This window comes from Pteropus medius, unplaced genomic scaffold, assembly GCF_902729225.1.
Source record: "Pteropus medius unplaced genomic scaffold, Ma_sr-lr_union100, whole genome shotgun sequence".
In the NCBI taxonomy this organism is placed as follows: domain Eukaryota; kingdom Metazoa; phylum Chordata; class Mammalia; order Chiroptera; family Pteropodidae; genus Pteropus; species Pteropus medius.
The window spans coordinates 12,276,416-12,294,442 of record NW_024353517.1 but is presented as its reverse complement, the minus strand read 5'-3'; the positions used below and the strand labels follow the sequence as shown (position 1 = coordinate 12,294,442).

Below are 18,027 nucleotides of genomic sequence, written 5' to 3'. Positions count from 1 at the left end.
GATGCCATTTGTTCTGGTCTCATTGTTTCTCCCATAGAGCACCTACAAAGCTCGAGCCAAGCTGTGCCACCATACACTATTCGAGAGATACTTGATCCTTTTCATCAGAAGAAACTCATGTTGGGAGATCAGCACCAGCTTGTGCACTTCTCCATAAAGCCTCCTCATGCTGAACAGATTACACATGGCCGGTGACTGATGAGCAGGCTTCCGGTGCACTGCGGTCAGAGGTCACCTCTTTCTTTGTGGACTGGATGGGTCCTCGAATGTATCCCGTGGCTGTACTGTCTCTCTTACCTCATTGTCTGCTTAATTACTTATTTTTCCCTTTCCAAATTCTATTTTCTTATTCTCTCTGATTCTATTCTTGCCCCTATTATTTCACTGGCATGAATCTGAAAGAACTCCACTCTTTGTATCCTTAAGAAAAAATAGGTCCTCTCTTCACAAACTTCACCATCTTCCTCATCTTTTTGAATACAATGTACTTATTGTTGAAATAGATGAGAACCGACATTGAATAAAAGAGGAAGTGGGCAGGAGCCATTTTTTTTTAATTGATCATTTTACAGTTTTGAACGTAATTTTTTTTTTTAAACGCCTACAGCACCTGGTATTCCTAGGTGGTCTCCCATCCAAGCACTAACCAGGCCCGACCCTGCTTAGCTTCTGAGATCAGATGAGATCGGGCACGTTCAGGATGGCATGGCCGTAGACTTTGAATGTAATTCGAATTGTGATAGGCATACTTATGTTGAGTCTCATGGAATAGGATTTGTGTAACTGCTAAGATCTAGAAACGTTTGGAGGGCTTTCAGGAGTGTAGTAGATATAAGGTAGACAGTTAGAGGCAGGGTGTAACAGACTCGTGGGAACTGGAGATAGGAAGACCAGTTATATTTGTTTCGGTTTAGTCTAAATCTGTTTGAATTAATTTTTTCTATTAGAGATATTGGTGCATAATAGTGAGTGATCCAACATTTACATTTTTACAGGTAGAAAGATATTTAAGTATGCATAAGAAACTTCACAAAGTATGTAAAGTTAGGTTAACAACTAAGATGTTAGATGAGCTCCCCACCCAAAAAAAAAAAACTTTAAGAGTATGACTCTTTAAAATCAATTATAAATTATATGAAATGTATAAACAATAAATTATATGAAATGTATTAACAGAGTAAACTTCATTCATAAAATAAATATGGAAAATCAATGAGCTCATTTGATTATTACCTCAGACAAACTGCTCAGAAAGGATAAAGTACAGTAAAAGTGCTCACTTCCTTGTTTCATCTTCACTATTTTGAGGAAGTTTCCCACTTTAAAACAGTCTTTTAATGCAATCAGGTCAAAGATATCTAAATATACCGCAATAATGGATGTAACTGACCCACTACAGTGTACTATATATATTTTGAAGTGCTATATAAGTCACCCACACTTCCTATTTCTTATATAACTGGCATATATTTGCCCTGTGGGATTAGGGATATAGCCTTAAGCCTTGGAATAAAGTAAATAGCCGTAAATGTACAGGATTCTCTTGATCTAATGGACAAATCAAAATAGAATAGCACTAACCATTCCATTTGATAAAATAGCTGAATATGAAACAAGAGCGCTGTGCCAGAGGATGGGTGGATTGCCCAAGCGGCAATTACCTGGCAAACTCGTGAAAATTGTATGTTATTAAGTACATGGTAGAAAGGCAGGAGGAATAATAATTTATGACTAACAAATGTCTTTGAACAGATCAATTCATGTGATCAATATTGACTTTGTTGAGGCTTTAAAAAAACAAAACAAAACAAAACAATTTACCGGATCACAAAGAATGTTGTTATAGCAAGGGAGGAAAAAGTAACTAAAAAACAGTTTTCTAAATCAAAGCTCCCCAACTTTTTTTGCCTTGTGATTTTGTTTCCCAATAATACATATATAATCTTTAAAATTCCCTTAGGTGTTAAAAAAAGAAAAGAAAAAAGAAATTGCCTGTATTGCCTGCCCTGGAAGGCAGTTGCTTGGATCCTAAGGGCACCGGTCTCATTGTTTTATTGAAGCCAAGGATGTAGATATAGGTTCCTGTCATCCTCTCACAACTGTGATAGGGAAACAAGGATCCTGAAGCATGTGTCCTCAGAGAGAGGTGATTTGGTACTGGCTGACCTTCCTCTGGTTGTGGCTGAGAAGAGTGTTCAAGAATTTTGTCAATGGGTCTATCTGCACTGCAGAATGATTTCTGTAATAAAAAATGCCCATTACCAAGGCGGTTTCTTTGGAAGACATCGTCTTCACTTTGAGTTCTTGAGTGTCAACTGACTTGTGATTAATTAACCTAGGCAGTTGAAAATAGGGATTTCTTTTGTACTTCTCTCACTAGGCACATTTTGACTCTATACATGATAAAAATGTCGATGCCGCATATTTGTATAGTTCTTTAGAGTTTCTCTTAGTTATAGTTTAACAGATGAGGAAACTGAGATTTGGAAAGGCTATGTGACTACCCAACATTACATATTTTGTAAGTGACAGGACTGGGGCCCGAAGGTAAGAGTAAAGACTTAGAAGGTGTGAGCTGGTGCTCAGCTATGGGACAGTCATTGTGTGCATGGCCTCTCCACAGTTGAGCTCTTCTAAGCCTATCTCAGGAGAGCTGAAGCAAGTGATGGAGAAATAGTGACTGACCTTCCCTGAGTTCTTGGTCTGCCACATGCTCAGTGGTCTGAGCCTGAGAACAAGTCTGGCACATTTTCAGGGGCAAATGATGTGACAGCAGGATATTTCTGCCAATTTTCCTGGTGTCTCCCTTTCTATGATGATGTCAGAGTGAGTTGTGATGGCTCTTGACTCCTTGGGGTGACAAGACTGCTGTCAAAAGATATGTGCGATATTGCTTAAAATGGATAGTTTTTAAGAAGTTCTCTCAAAGGAGGAGCCTGCATCCAGGGACAGGGAGAGCACTGGAGCTGGCACTGAGGGGGAGGTGTTCCTCCCTCTGATCCCTGGAAACCCCCATAGGTTTCTCTGCTACCGCTGGAGTCAGAGAGCACTCAGTAAGGTGTTGTTTTTCTCCCTTTGAACTGTGTCTGGTGGGAGATGTCCAGCAGTTGTCTTAGTCCTTTCCCTTAGTCCTTTCCAGGCTGCAAGGTTGGTGATGTTAATATGCATCATTTCTCTTGTGTGGCCTTCTAGTGACTCCACAGGTATGAGGAGGTGATGGGTGTGTTGTTGACTCGGGTAAAGGAGTGGTGGCAGAAGTGGTGATGATGGTGGGAGATAGCGTTTCCACAGAGTGGTGAAGCCACTCCCTGAAGAGAAAACAAAGCCTGTGTCTTACGTGAAGATTTATTTACTGTGGGCAGAGACTTATTTTTGATGCATGGTTTGTTTGTTCTGAGTTATTCCTGGAACTGGAGGTGAGGAACCCATTAGCCATGTCGCCCACAAAGTTTCACTTTTCTGCTCTTATTTCCTGATTCGTGGAGCTCTTGGCCAGGTTGTGCCTAGGGCAGTATAGAGCCAAGCACCTAATTGTAAGAATAGCTTTGAAGAAAAAAATGACTCCCAGATGGGCAGCAGGCGCTCTGAAAGGTATAGAGAAGTTGGAGGGAGGCAGAACTACCCTATGTAGGGAGCCAAGGGCCGTTTATACTTGTCTCAGCTTCAGAATCAGCATAGCCCCCATTCTCATCACATAGGGATGCAGCCTCAGCCCCTCTCACAGATGCTCACACACAAGTCTGCACTTCCCAGGACAAGATGAAGACTCTGTCATGCCCTCAGAAATTCTTGGTGACTAAAGACTGAAATTTCTGAGTGTTTCCTGGGCAGCGGGTGATTTCAGGCTTCTGCATCTCTGTGGTCAGGGTTTAGGAGCTGGGAAGTTCCCAGAGCTGCCCCTCAAGGACGATGGATATGATGGGTGTTGGAGCTGATGCTGTAGGGACTATGACAAGCGACAATGGTTTGTGTTCCTGCTGTTATCTTGCAGGAAACAGGAACTGCAATTGTGATCGCTGGATATATTTTCTCTATTGTTCCTAGAATGCAAGGTGAGGAAAGATGCTACCTCAAAATGCCCTCAGGATCACTGATCTCATGATGTCTGTAGTACCTGGCACACAGGAATTATTTCATAGACATCTGTTGAACAAAAGAAGTCATGTGTCCCCATCCCCTGGTCTTTGGTTCCTTTAGCTGAGGTTGGAGAGAGAATGAGGTTGCACCTGTTTCTCCTTTGACTATAACATTGGTCCTGGGGCCAAGAGGAGGCCGACATGATGGTTGCAGCCTGCCGGTTGTGGCTAGCACTGAGGCAAAAGGTAGCCAAACTCCTGAGGGCAACCCTAGGCTAGATGGGTGTGCCTGTCTCTCGTGGGTGCCAAGAAGAGAAGACCTCCAAAATCAAGATGGTGGAGGCTAGAGATTGAACTTCTGAGGAGAGGAAGGCATGGGGAAAAAGAAAGTTGAAGCTGTGCTGCTGAGCATAGGGTCAACGCTGGGTATTGACACTTCTTGACTTGGTTCTGGAGCTTCTGAGCTTATCACCAGAGTAAACTTCATTCTGTCACACCAGACAATGGGAGAAACCCGGTCAAATGACCTGTGGTGATATCCAAGGTGAAGAAATGCCTGGTTGATAGGCGGATTGTTTGAGGTGTGACTTAGGTGATAAGTTCAAAGACAAGTTTCTTGCCTTGGAGCTGACTGTGAAGGATGGATTCTAAATCACTTTCTTTAATATTATTGACGTAAAATTTTGAGGTCAGCTCAAAGGGGGTGGTTTCGTTTACTAGTAAGGATAAGGAAAGGGATGCTTGAGAAAGCTGCAATGATGTTAGTGACTTTTTTGATACTCTAGTTTCCTCAGCACACAGGTCAGCTGGTCTTTGATTTGGGGGAGAAGGGAATAAAGTGGGAAAGCAATATTGTCATAACCATTGTGATTTGGTGATTCCTGACAGACATGGTGTTTCTGACACCCCCTAACAAAGTCTTTTCTGAGCCTGAGATGGACGAATAACAGCAAAATCTGACAAGGACAAGGAGGGATTAAGAGCATAGGTTCTACAGTCAAATTGACCAACATTCACTATGTGATGGGCTAGTTACTTGACCTCTCTGAGGCTTGGGGTCCTTATCTATTAAGGTGGGATGATGGTAGATAATGGTAAACCAATATGTAAAGTGCTTAGCTCAGAACATAAGGTCAATAGACGGCACTCTGTGCTGCCTCTTATCTTGGTCTGTACAGATTTCTGAGATCCTGGCAAAGGCAGGAAGCTCTGTGATTGTGTCCTTATTAGGGCAGAACCTCCGCATGCTACCATTTTTACACTTGTCCACTCCCTTTCCATATCTCCACTGCTACCACCAGGCCAAGCCACAACATCTTCTGCCTAAAATCCTGCAGCCAGTTCCTACCTGGTCTCCTATTTCACCCTTTCCCACTTCCAATCCATTTTCTTCTATAGCATCCAGAGCGATCATTCCAGGGTTCAAATCTGATCATGTCACTCCTTTATCTAAACCTCTTCACTCTCTGCCCATTTTAGTTTCTTAAAATCCACAGCCCATTACATGGCTTACAAGGCCCTTCATGATCTAGCACCTGCCTACCTTTTTCAAGTCCTCCAAAGGGTCAAACTCTTTCTTGTCTGCACATTTCCCCCTGCCTAGCTCATGCTTTCCTATCGGTCCGCCACCTTCTTCCACCTGGTTTACTACTCGGCCTTCGAGACTCAGCTTGTAGGTACAGCACTTCCTCAGAGTCCTTCCTGGACTTACTAATCTAAATAAAGTCTCCCTATTTTACTCTCATCACAATATTTATTCAACATAACACTACATGTGTAGTTGGGAATTTTTCTGTAATTCTTTCATGTCTCTCAGTATGCTAGATCTTAGCTCTAAGAGGCTGGGCCCTGTTTGCTCCATCCTTCACTGTACGTACAGTGCTGCCCTAAAACAATTTCGGGTACGTGGTAGGCACTGCTTAGATAGTAGTTTAAGTGACAAATGTATGGACAAATGAATAAATGGATATCTCAGCAGGGGTTGTGAATGCTTCCGTTCTTCCTCCATTAATGGGCTGGGCTGGTTTGAAGGTTTGTGGAAGGTTGTGAGTTGCAATGCAAACTCAGTGAATGAGGAGTCGGGATACTGGATTCTAGTCCCAACTGCCCTGCTTATGGGCTGTGTGGCCTTAAACAACCTTTGGAGGCAGGAACCATGAGATCTTTGTGTCCAGAGCACTTGGCACAAGTAGAAATTCAGCAAGTGAACTCTTTCCTATTCCGAATTCCCCCACACCCACCATCAACAAGACTTTTAGAACTCAAACAGCAAATTTAATTGGGGGTATCTGTGTAGAGTAGATGTCTGTAAATGCACACGTGGAGAACTAAACTGCCTGCAGCACAAGCCAGTGCCCTCCATATACGCAAAGCCATGGTTGTGGAGGCCACATGTACAAACACAGATGCCCAGTTCCTGAGGCCTGTTTAGTCTAAAGGAAAACATTGAGTACTTAAACCTCTAAGTGCCAACACATTGAATGCATTTCAAATCAACTCCTCAGTGGTGGGGATACAATAATGATTAAGTATCTGCTTGCCACAAATTCAGCTTAGTAGAAAGAAAGATGAACAATCGAGACAACAGGCTGGAAGTAAGAAGAGAGTTAGCCTATCACATCTTCAGTCTTGGTCTTTGGAGAAGTGGCTCTGAGAGCTACATTATGTGCCCACCTGAAGCCTTTAGTGGTCTTGAGAACCCAGAGAACAGACACAGTAGCAAACCCACTTGTTCATGTACATAAAAGGCTAACCGCTTCTTGGCCTCTCCTGGCAATGAAGACATAAATCACTCGCATGTCAGGCACTGCCAGGACAGCTTCTGCCTTCGGAGCTGAGCCCAGAAACCAAAGGTGTGGAGGAGATTGCCATGAACCATGCCACTGAACCATGAAGCAGTGGTGTCAGCTCAAGCAGGGCCTCTGACTGATGGCAGAGCTGGTATTTATTTTAGTCGGTTAGTAAAATAAGCCAAATTCTGAATAAATTAAGCTGGCCATTACAAACCTACAGGAAAGACGGAGAGGTTTTTTAGAGATTAGAGGATCTTGGATGAATGAAAATGCCTCTGAGACAACAGAGGTGCCCATGTCATTCCTGGCTTCATCACCCTTATCACCCTTCAATCTCCTAGGTCTAAAATGGAGTGGTCCATCTCTCAAACAAGATTTCATGGCTCTTATACATTATACCAGATGCTACTTCATTTTACCCTCTCCACAACCCTATGAAATAGCCTCTTCCCATTTGAACCATCTTGCTGATGAAGACACTGAATTAAAGGGACTTTTCTCATGTCCCCTGGGCTGGTAAATGGCAATGCTGACACGGATCTTCAGATATGAAATTCCCACTCTTTACTATACATTTTGCTTAACCATTGGCCTAAATTTGATTGCTTTTCTTGTCAGAATCTCTTGTTCAGGGATTCTCTCCTTTTGGGTATCCCCAAGCACAGCGAGGGTTTCCTAGGGGTGGGAGGTTGGGGGCAGATAGCCTGCAGAGAGTTTTGATGTCCTTGCTGGCAAGTTAGGTAGGCCTCTCTCAGACCGACAGACAGATTTGAGGTTCTCTGAGAGAGAGAGAGGAGACTCTTCCCTCCGGGGCCTTCTGTGACTGTGGGTCTCCCCTGTCCTGTACTTGCTACAGTCTCATTACCTCCCAGTGGCCCAATAGGGCGGTGGTTACTCGGTTACTGGGCCACTGATAGTATTGGAGACTGAAGCATGTTTTGACCCAGTTTCCTTACTGTAGGGCATGGAATCAGGGTTTCTAGGCTTCCTTCTGAGTCATTCCTGCCAGGAACCACTGGTAGCTGCAGAGTTTCCGCTGGCTCCCTATCCAGCCTGCTGGTGTTCACCCTCCTTTACAGCTTTCACATTTGAGAGCCAGGGCTTTCCCCCCCGGGAAGCCCTTCCCACGGGGGTTTCTCCCTCTTTGTGGGCAGAGGCTCTGAACCTGCTCCAGTGGTGCCTGGGTGAGAGTGCTGGCGGCGAGTGTGGAAACAGACCCTAGATTCAAACATAGGCAGGTCACCCATAGGCTCCCCTCAGGGATCCAAGGGAATGAGACTGACCAGTTTGCACTTGCCCAGAAGTTTCCTGAATAGATGTGGGGGACTAACTCCCTGTCTCATGGAGACTACTTTTCCTTCCAAGGTCCTCTGGTACTCGATCAGATGCTTGGGCTCCCCCACCTCCTTTCCTGGCCCCGCTCCATTTTAAACCCTTCAAAAACGCAGAGGATTCAGTGGTCCAGGGCATCCCTGCACTTCTCCAGGATCATTCTGGGGACTCCTTTCTACCTTCATGCTCCTTTGCTCCTCCTCTCCCTCATACCCCATCACTCCCACCTCGGCTTTCCCTGCTCACTCCTACCCCAGTTCTTGCCCCTTCGAGCTCCTCTCCGCCAAGCTCCTCTTCCTGGCTCCTCTTGAGCTTGACAACTCTAACATAGGATCCTCTGCGGAGCTGGCACCAAAACTGTTTGTGTTGACTTCTAATCACAGAAAATCAAAGCTTCAGCACATAGGTCATGCTATTCACCTCTCCACTTTTTACATAGGGGAACCAAAGCCTGGAGAGAGATATAATAGGACCTGGTTCCAGGAATCAGATCAGTTAGTGGCAATGCCAAGACTAGGCCTCAGAGTCCCTAACTCCAAGCCACTCTCTCCCCATTGCCCATGGTCATGACTCCCATGGAAATGCCTTCTTCTACATCCCTCTATTTTACCCCCAGGACAAGACTCTGAGTGGCTAGGCTCTGAAGGTTCCTTCTGGACTCAGTTTTCTGACTGTGTGATGAGTTGTTGGCAGGGGGTGGTTGGAAAGTTCAGGAGTTAGTGGTTGTTTCATTTGCTCTGAGTCAAGTCCTTAAACATTTCAAAGAAGGTGAAATATTCCCCTTCACCAGCATTGTGTCTGTTATTATCTGTAAGAGAGCCTGTTTCTTCTGACCCACTCCCCGAGAAATGATTTCTTGGGTGGAAGCTCCCCTAGGCCTGTTGAGCAGGGGAAGAAACTGTGAGTATGTCTTTGGTTTGGGTTTCTGACCCCTCACTCTCTCCTGGGCCCCAGAACCTCTCAAAAGACTCAGCCGTTCAGAAATACAGAATGAAACCTCATCCTAAAGCCAGAGAGGCAGCTTGGAAGGTGGCGAGGAGAGGAGTGGGGGACGCAGAGGGGACTTCGAAAGGCTTTGCTTCCACCCTATCCCCAGCTCCACATGCGAAGGAGAAGTGAAGGAGAAGTGGGGATGTGTGGGAGGCCAAGGCCAGCACCAGGGCTAAGAGCCATGCCCTGTGGACCTTACCCCCAAAAGGAGGCTTTTCAACCCAAGATCAGAGGCATGAAGTTGACTGCCCACATCTCAGCTGCCCTCTCGTTCCCACCTCGTTTCTCCCAGCTAGTCTGCCTCTTTCTTTCCGTTCTATCCCTTCCTTTCAGTTCTGCCTGTTTCCTCTGATTTTTCTCCTCTCTCTGTATCTATTTTGCTTTGATTCATCTGCTTCTCATCTCTCTTTTCCTCTGTCTCTACATCTTTATATAAGTTTTTCTTCTGGTTCTGTTACCCAGCTGTTCTGTTTTTCTCCGTCAGTCTCTCCTCAACTCTCTGTCTCTCATTCTACAGTTCTGCCTACCTGCCCTTTTCTCTCTCCAAAATAAGTGCCGATTCCCCCATTGGGTTTCCCCAAACCAGGGCACTGCTGTCTCCAGATGGGTCTCTGCTTCTCTCTGTCTCTATCTTTTTTCCCTTCTCTCTAGCATTCTTCTCCCTCTCTTTCCCTGTCTTGTCTAATCTCTGTTCATTCACTTCTCTCTCTGTCTCTCTCTCTTCCCCACCCCGCATCCTCTCGATAGGCCCCAGCTCCCCTAATGGGCTCTCTGGATCAGCCATCTTGCCCCTAGAATGCTGCCCCAGGTGCATCACTTACCCAGAACCACTGGCCAAAGGAGGCAGGAACATAAGCAGATCAGGAATACCCAGGGGACCCTCCTCCAGCGGGTCCCCCTCATGGCTCCAGAAAGAGTCTCTCAGGCTCCCCTGGGAAGTTCCTCAGCGTAGGAGCAGAGGTGTGAGGAGCAGAAGTGAACCTGTCCCCACCAGCTGCTGGCCTGAAACAGGTGTTTTTCCTTGAGGGGCCAGAGTACCAGGGGAGGAGGACAAAAGAAGGTGGGGCCTCATGCCAATCATCCTTGCCCCGTCTTTTCTTTCTTCAATCTCCACCTCCTTCCCCAACCAGGAAAAATAAAAACCTTATACACTCACTGTTCTGCAGCTAGTCAACCTGAGCCAAGTAGGAGGAGGGATGGGAGGGAATATGAGAGAATAGAAACTGTGATGCACTGCAAATGAGAGGGCCACCCTCCTGCCTGGGATCGTAGGCCCTCTCCTGCCTCCCCAAGGACAGTCCCTGTCCTACTGGAGCTTTGGACTGCTATGGTGGGAGGTAGCTGAGTCATTCCAGAAGTGCAGCGGAGCATAGGGAAGAAAGGGGGCAATAGGGAATGAGTTTGAGGCTGTATGAACAGGAGAAAAAGTGAGATTTAAGAAGACCTAAGAAACATGGGGAGTAGGGGGAACAATGTCGGGTGAGAGGTTGAAATCAGAAATACCCTGTATGGGACTTTTGGGAAGGAATATTGGGCTTAGAACATATGCATGCCAGGCACACGGTAGACTCTCACCAGATAGTGGATATCTTCTTTCCAGGAGAGGGAGCACAGAGCCAGGGTCTGGAGAGCTGGAAGCAACCTGAGAAAGTAGCTTGAGAGGTCTGGAATGGGTAGCGGAGTTGAGGGTAGAACCCGGGGAGAAGTAATTGTGACCCCCATGAGGAAAGGGAGGTGCTTCTGGAGACCTTCAAGCTCAGGTCACCTCATTTTGACCTTTGAGACTCACAGGCACCAGTGAGGAATAGGACTCCAGACAGGCCAGAGTTCTGAAGATGAGAGGAGGTCGTTTGTGTAGCTCTGAAAAGGAAAACAATAGAGATCTTCCCCCACCCTTTGCTGCAATGAGAACCCCTGTTTCTGGTTCCTTGAGACCTGATTACATGAGTGTGGTCTATGGAATGATTGTTCCCAGAGCAGGGAGCTAAGTCTCTCAGATACTGCGCAGCCCAGGATAAGTCAGCATTTCCACATACCCAGAAAGAACCAGCCTTGTCCAGCAAGGAATAGATGCCTGAGGACCATAAGCCCCGCCCCCACCAACCCCCCACGGTACACCAACCCTGTTGGCTACTTGCTTTCTGAAGCTAAAAGTCCACTTATAGCCAGGTTTGACCTTCCAATTATAACTCAAATATTACAGAGAAGTAGCATGGTCTCTCTACATCTGCATGTACAAGTTGATCCCACTCTTTCCTGGGAGCAGTAAACTCACAAAGGTAAAGAGGGATTTTAGGCATAGAGCACCTGGACAGGATAGGAGGAGGATATCACTGAAGAGAACTTACGTAGACACCATAGACTTGGCCTTTTTCATCATTTTTCTGTGTCAGTTCTAGCTCATGAGTTCTCCCTATTAATTTGCTGTGTGTTTTATTTGGTGACATTCTCTGGACTACAGTTTCCCATCTACAGAGGAGGGGGCGTGGAAAGCATTTCAGGTTAGACCAAGTAAAAGTTGGATATCTTGTTGACCTAACACAGATAACTTTCCCTTTTTCAATGCAAGGGAGGCCAGAGGCACAGAACATTCTCCAGAGGCTGCTGTAGTGGCCAAGACTCCAACTGGACATCAGGATGCTTGGGCTCTGCCACCCAAGGCAAGTCACAGCCTCTTTGAGCCTTGCTTTCCTTATCTATAAAATAGAGATAACATGTCAAAAAAAAAAAAAAAAAAAAAAAAAAGCCAGAGCTGGACAGTGGTTAAAGTGGTAAAAAGTGTTTAGGACTATTATCATAGGGGAATTTTATTCAGGACTATTTTATTCAAGACTATTATAGTAGGAGGAAAGGGACCTCAGTATAGTACCAGGCTCAACTCCAAATATAGCACGGGTAAATGGGAATTTATAGCCAAGGAGCAGGGTGAGGGGTCAGTGGATAGGAAATTACTAAGAGAAAACATCAAGAGTAAGGAGGGTTCTGGCTAAACCAACCTAACAGGATTTTTTTTTTTTTTTTTTTTTTTTTTTTTGCCAAAGACAGGCCAGGGTGATCAGACAGCAACAGGAAAATGATGGAGGATGAGGACCCTGATCAGACATTGGGGGAGATCAATATTGAGGAGGGGGTACTCTTGCTAAACTGACTTAGCAGGATTCTTGCTATAACTGCATTTTACAAGGAAATGCACGGATGGGCCTAGAAGTTTCAGAAGCCTGACTAAAGTTTGGTCAGCAAAGACTCCTAGTCAAATAACACTTACACAAAAGGTTGTGAGACTGGAAAGAACTCATAAACATTAAAGTGCTTTACAAATGTTAAAACACAACCTGAAACGCTCACTTAAAAAGGATGACCATTTTACTGATACAGAAACTGCCCCTCTGAGCTGAGATTCAAACCCAGATCTGCACAATTCCAACTTCTCTTTCTTACTCAACAGTTCAGCAAAGGTGCGTGTGGGCCTTGTGGGCCTCACACCCTGCTACTTGCAGTCCCTGTCCACGAGAAGTATGTGATTTGCTGACAAGACAAGATTGTCACACTGCAAAAGATAAAGACCAATGGGATTGATGCCGGGGCCCAGCGACCGAACCCCTCATCAGGAGAGTGTCGTGCGTTAGTGTTGGCGCCACTGTAGAGGAGGAAGCGAAGGTGGTGAAGAGGAAACCCACTCCTGTGCCCTGGCTCCCAGGCCTTGGTGAAACAGGGGCTCTGGAGTTTGGGCTACACGAAGGCCTCCATCCTCTCAGGACTGGATTTCTCAGCCTTTTTCTCTAACAGTGCTGAGCATTGTCCCATTGATTAGCTCATTTCCCTTCTCATTTTGCCTCTGAGGCTGATGGGAGCATAATGCCTACTCAAGCAACTTCTTCTAGGCATGGGGTCCCTACGAAGGAGGGGCCATCCTGAGTGCACAGGCAGGGGTTAAAAGGCAGTACTGACTTGAGGCCCAGAAATCTAAATTTATCCATTCAGTCAACTTTAAGGAGAAGAAAAAACTAAGGCCAGGAAGTTAACAACAGAGCTAAGTCAAAAACCCAGAATCCGTGTGCCCACATTTGCTGTGTTCTATGTTTAGGCTTCCCTCTTTAAATTATGAAAGAAAAAATATATATACCAACGTAATTTTAGAACTGGAAGAGACCTTGGCAATCATGTAGCCCACACTCTTCATTTGACCAAGGCAGAGGTGTAGGCTCAGAGAAAGGGGAGTGTCCAAGTTCACATAGTTGGTAAGTAGTAGGTGCAGTGTCCAAGTTTACACGGTTGGTAAGTGGCCTCGAACCCATGTCTCCAGTGCTTTTTCTGCTGTGCCGTGCTGCCACCCATGTTTGTTAGGTTGTCTTTGCATACTCCTAGCACCCCAGTCAGAACCACTGCCACTAGTCTAAACCTCTGTCTACAGCAACACCCAGAAATGTTGTCATGGGTACTAAACGATGATGGGCTGTCCTCTCAGACAGGGTGGCCGGCGGAGATCTCCAATGCAGAGTTCTGACAGAGAGCCCAGCCCAGGCCTAAATTAGTCTTTTAAAATTAAATTTACTGGTTGTTGTTTTTCCCATTATAAAAGTAATACAGTCATTATAGCAGATATGGAAAATACTTAAAAGTAGAGATAAGAAAAACATCGCTGGTGTTTCACCACCCAAGAAAAACCCCTCTCAGTACATTGATAGATTTCTAGTCTCTTCCCCATGAATAACAAATATACATAGTTTTAATCTATCATATCATAAATAAAATTTGAATTCCTACTTTATCAGTAACTTTAAACCTGTTACTACAAATACTTCATTCATATACTTTTACAGACTGCATAACATTCCATCGAGTGGACTGGCAACCATAACTTATTTAATTTTGTTAGACACTTGGATTATTTACAGTTGTCCCTATTACAAGTAACACAGAGATGAGAGTTTTTGTGCCTGAAGCTCTTTGTGTATTTAGGCTTATTTCCTGAAGCTAGAATCAGGCCCATTCAATCTCTAATGCTGACAGTCTAATGGTAGAGGAAAAACCAACAGCAAAATGAGATAATTACTCAGGTGAGATGAAAATGATGGGTAGATTAAGGACTCTGCAGGTAGGTTGGGAAACAGGTGGAGTCCCTCAAAAACACCTTTCTGAGTGGGCTCCCAGCTGTGATCCATGACCACTAACTACCAGGCCTGAGGCTTGAAACATAGTCCAAGTGAATATTCTAAAGAAAATGATCCAGAAGGAATTTGAAAGAGAATAGGGGTTGGGGGGAGACACTTAGCCTGAAGATTAGAGCAGGAGATGTAAATGTAAACAGTCCTGGAGCAAAAGCTAGGTGGGGTGTGAGGCCCCAGCCTTTCCCCTGCTCCCCAGGGAGAGAAATCAGCTGAAGCTAGAAGCGAAGGCCCGAGGGAAGGGAGTGAAGGGAAGGGGAGCAGAGCCAGGGCCTCCCAGTGAGCCCCAATTCCCTAGCAACAGAGGAGGCACCAGAACTCAGATGAAGGGTCAGCCTGGCACTCCAATAGTCAACTTATTCCATGAACGTATGGCTGGCACAGGAGATGCTGAGATGAGCTCGACACAGCCCCTGCCTTCATAGGGTCACAGTGTAGAGGGCTCTAGACATGGGGCTCTAGACATTTAATGACAGGCCCTCGTGGTCTGTGGCCCTGGGTCTGAATGTGTGCTGGGCAATGGAGGAAACTCATTGAGGGCAATCCGAGAGGGGTCTCTGTAGAAGTTTCCCAGGGCTGTTGGAACAAAGTACCAGAAACTCGCTGGCTTAAAACAACAGAAATTTATTTTCTCTCTCACAGTTCTGAAGGCCAGAAGTCTAAAATCAAGATGTTGTTAGAAACATGTACCCTCTGAAGCCTCTAAAGAAGAATCCTTCCTGCCTCTTCAGCATCTGGTGGTTGCTGGCATCCTTGGCTTACAGCTGCATCACTCTAGTCTCTGCCTCCATCATGACATAGCTGTCTTCTCTCCTGTGTGTCTGTGTCTGTTTTTTCTTCTTTTGAGGACACAGATCATTGGAGTGGTACCCACATTAATCCATTACAACCTCAGTTTACATAACTGATACATCTGCAAAGACTCTACTCCTAATGAGGTCACATTTTGAAGTTCTTGGTGACATGAATTGTGTTAGGACTCTTATCCAATGCAGTACAACCTTTCTGAAGAAAGTTTGGGAGGGGTAAGTGTATGGGTTATTATAATAATGACCTCTGTAGGGGAGCCCAGCAGGTGAACCCACTTCACCCTGGGCTGACCCTGGATATCGCCAAATTCCTGCCCTTGTCACCATTATGTCTCAAGCCAAGCTGAGTGACAAAGGAAAATGACTGGACTAATCCCTTGATCAAACTTCCTAGGGTGGGCAACTAGGCAGGCAGGAGACCTTGGAGCTCCCAACCCCACCTCATTACTGTGTGTGTTGAGACCACCCCTCCACTGCCTGGGAGGGCTGACGAGAAGTGGGGAAAACACCACACCAGCACCCCTGATTTCAGCCATGCTCTCTCAAGGGTAGACTTGCTACGGCTGAGTGAAAATACCATACTTCCTGGTTTCTTTCTTGACACAGAGAACGGTCAAGGGAGAGGCCAGAATATTTAAAAATAAACCAACCCCACACTGTTCTCTGGCATTCTACAGCTGGGCATGTCTCTAATTCCCCACATCGCAAACTGACCCCGCTGCCCTCCCGGGGTGGGGGAGGTGCACATAGAAAGTGGACATGGAAAGAGAGTCAAAAAGGTGCTTTGGTAAGAGAGTCTGGGGTCATTTTGGGTGGAGGGGCCCATTCATGGAAGAGACAGAGTTACAGTATGAGTCTTGCTGAATGAATAACTCTGGAAGAGAGATGGTGAGGGGGTGGCTGCTATAAGGCTCAGGAGGCTACTGTCCCCACCAGGGTCCAGTAAACTCGGAGATGGTCACATGTTAATCAGGCATATAACTCATTTTATGCATGATTATGCAAGTCGGTAAGTTCTTCAAGAAATATGGTTTAGAGGCTGGGAGACAGGGAAACAGTTTTGAGAATCAGAAGCAATAGTATTGAATCAACCTACTAAAAAGTATAATATGCAAGGGCAAGGACAGTGTGGGTAGTGGAAGGATATTTTTGATTGGAGGGCTTTTTAAAAATTCCAACCTTAGACTATCTCACAGAGTAGTGAAAGCCTGCAGACCCTAGATGGAACCTGATTGTACGTCAGGAGTTCATTCAAATGTAGGTTTCAATATCTCATCATAATAATTAGTATATATTGTGAAATAATATATGGAAACGTGTTGTAATAGTATATATTACATATAATTATTATGTTAGCCTAATTTAAATGTGAGATTGGTTTTTTTAAAAATGCTTTAAAAGATTTTATGACTGTTATTGCCTGGGGAACTCCTGAATGTCTGATTCCCTTTAACATGCCTGAGCATCCAAACCCCTGGTCGCTCTGATACAATTAGGCCATGAGTCCGTGGTTAGTTTGCCCCTCTGCCAAGAGGCAGGCCCACACATGCAAGGACCTGGCTGTGGGAAGCCTACCCCATTCCCACCCCATGCCATCAGAGTAAAGGTCACTGTACTTTAACTGAAGTATTAAAAACATGAAAGCCAAACTCTCGTCCTTTTGTTAGAGCCTCTCCTTCACTTGCCATCAGCCATGGACAGAAATAAGAGGCAAAATTAAAATTCACTTGTGCTTTTATCTGGATCTGTGAGTCTGTGTTTCCATGTAAATGACCAATGCATTAAAAAAAAAAATAACCAATAACCCCAATGACCTCATCCCAGGACCTAAAGCATGGCCTTTTATCAGATGAAAGAATACAGAGGGTGGGGAAGGCAAGGAGAAAATGGAGAGGCCAGGAGGGAGTGCTGAGCATATTTATGGGTTCATTCAGGCATTCAGGCCTGACCTTGAACTACTGAATGACAGGTAAGTGTTGCTGTGGACCGAGTCTCCGGGACGCAGGAGGACAGCTATTTTGACTGCAGTGGAATGGGGACCCAGCCCCCGTGGATGCGGCCCAGACGTGGGGGTGCAGAGAATGTTAACTTGAATCAACGACTCTGTGAAAAGATCCCCTTCGTCAGGGCGCTAGTGGTTTACTGCTGCCAACTTGCACAGCACCGAGAGAAATATGAAAAGTACTGGCAGTCGACTCATCCAAATTCCCTTGAATGTGGGTGAAACCCTTTGGGCACCTGGTTGGAATCCAGAATGCCTGCCTAGGATTGGGGAGCCTCAGAAAAGGGAAGTACTGAAGAGAAGAGGCCAATGACAGGCCTGCTTTGTGAGGGGCAACATCTTCTATTTTGCTGTGCCGGGGGCCAGGGAAGGGGGCTCTGTGCAGAGGGTGCTTGTGTTTTGGAGTTTCTCGGGAGTGGGTGTCTGTTTTTTCTACCTGGAATAGAAGACTTTGGATTCATAGAGGAAAGTGAGAGAGAGACGGTGGGTGGGAAACAGAATGCGAAAATTACCATTTCAGGGAAAAGGAGCTTTCTACAGGAACAGCCATGGCCCATCAACCCCAACTACCTCCTCTCTGGGCAGCACTCCAGATGTTTGAAGTGTTTCCGAGTAGCTCAGAGGTTAAGTAACTTGTCCAGGGTCATGCAGCTATAGAGGCCTGAGCCAGAGTTAGAAGGCAAGTCCGTCTCCCTCTACAGCTTTTTCACTCTTGCTACTCAATTTCCCCCAAAGCTGAAAAAGCCTGTAGTTTCTTCACAGAGTAAAAGAGGATGTGCTGGTGGAGAGGTCGAGGCAGGGAAGGCATGTAGGGGTGGGGCCTTGTGAGAGGAGTAATTCGAGATGAGGAATGGCTGTGCC

The 18,027-nt window shown here is 45.6% G+C and overlaps 1 protein-coding gene and 1 non-coding gene across 2 annotated transcripts in view; both read right to left on the bottom strand.

Moving 5' to 3' along the window:
• MUC4 (mucin 4, cell surface associated) overlaps window positions 1-10,183 on the bottom strand; it is a 51,573-nt gene extending 41,390 nt beyond the window's left edge. Inside the window, exon 1 of the mRNA XM_039850798.1 lies at window positions 10,012-10,183. Coding sequence (XP_039706732.1) covers window positions 10,012-10,093 — 82 coding nt within the window. The 5' untranslated portion in view covers window positions 10,094-10,183. The remainder of the gene's footprint in view (window positions 1-10,011) is intronic.
• Window positions 599-717, bottom strand: LOC120593081 (5S ribosomal RNA). Its single transcript, XR_005650298.1, has one exon. It is a non-coding gene; the product is annotated as a 5S ribosomal RNA (ribosomal RNA).
• Window positions 10,184-18,027: the final 7,844 nt, after the last annotated feature.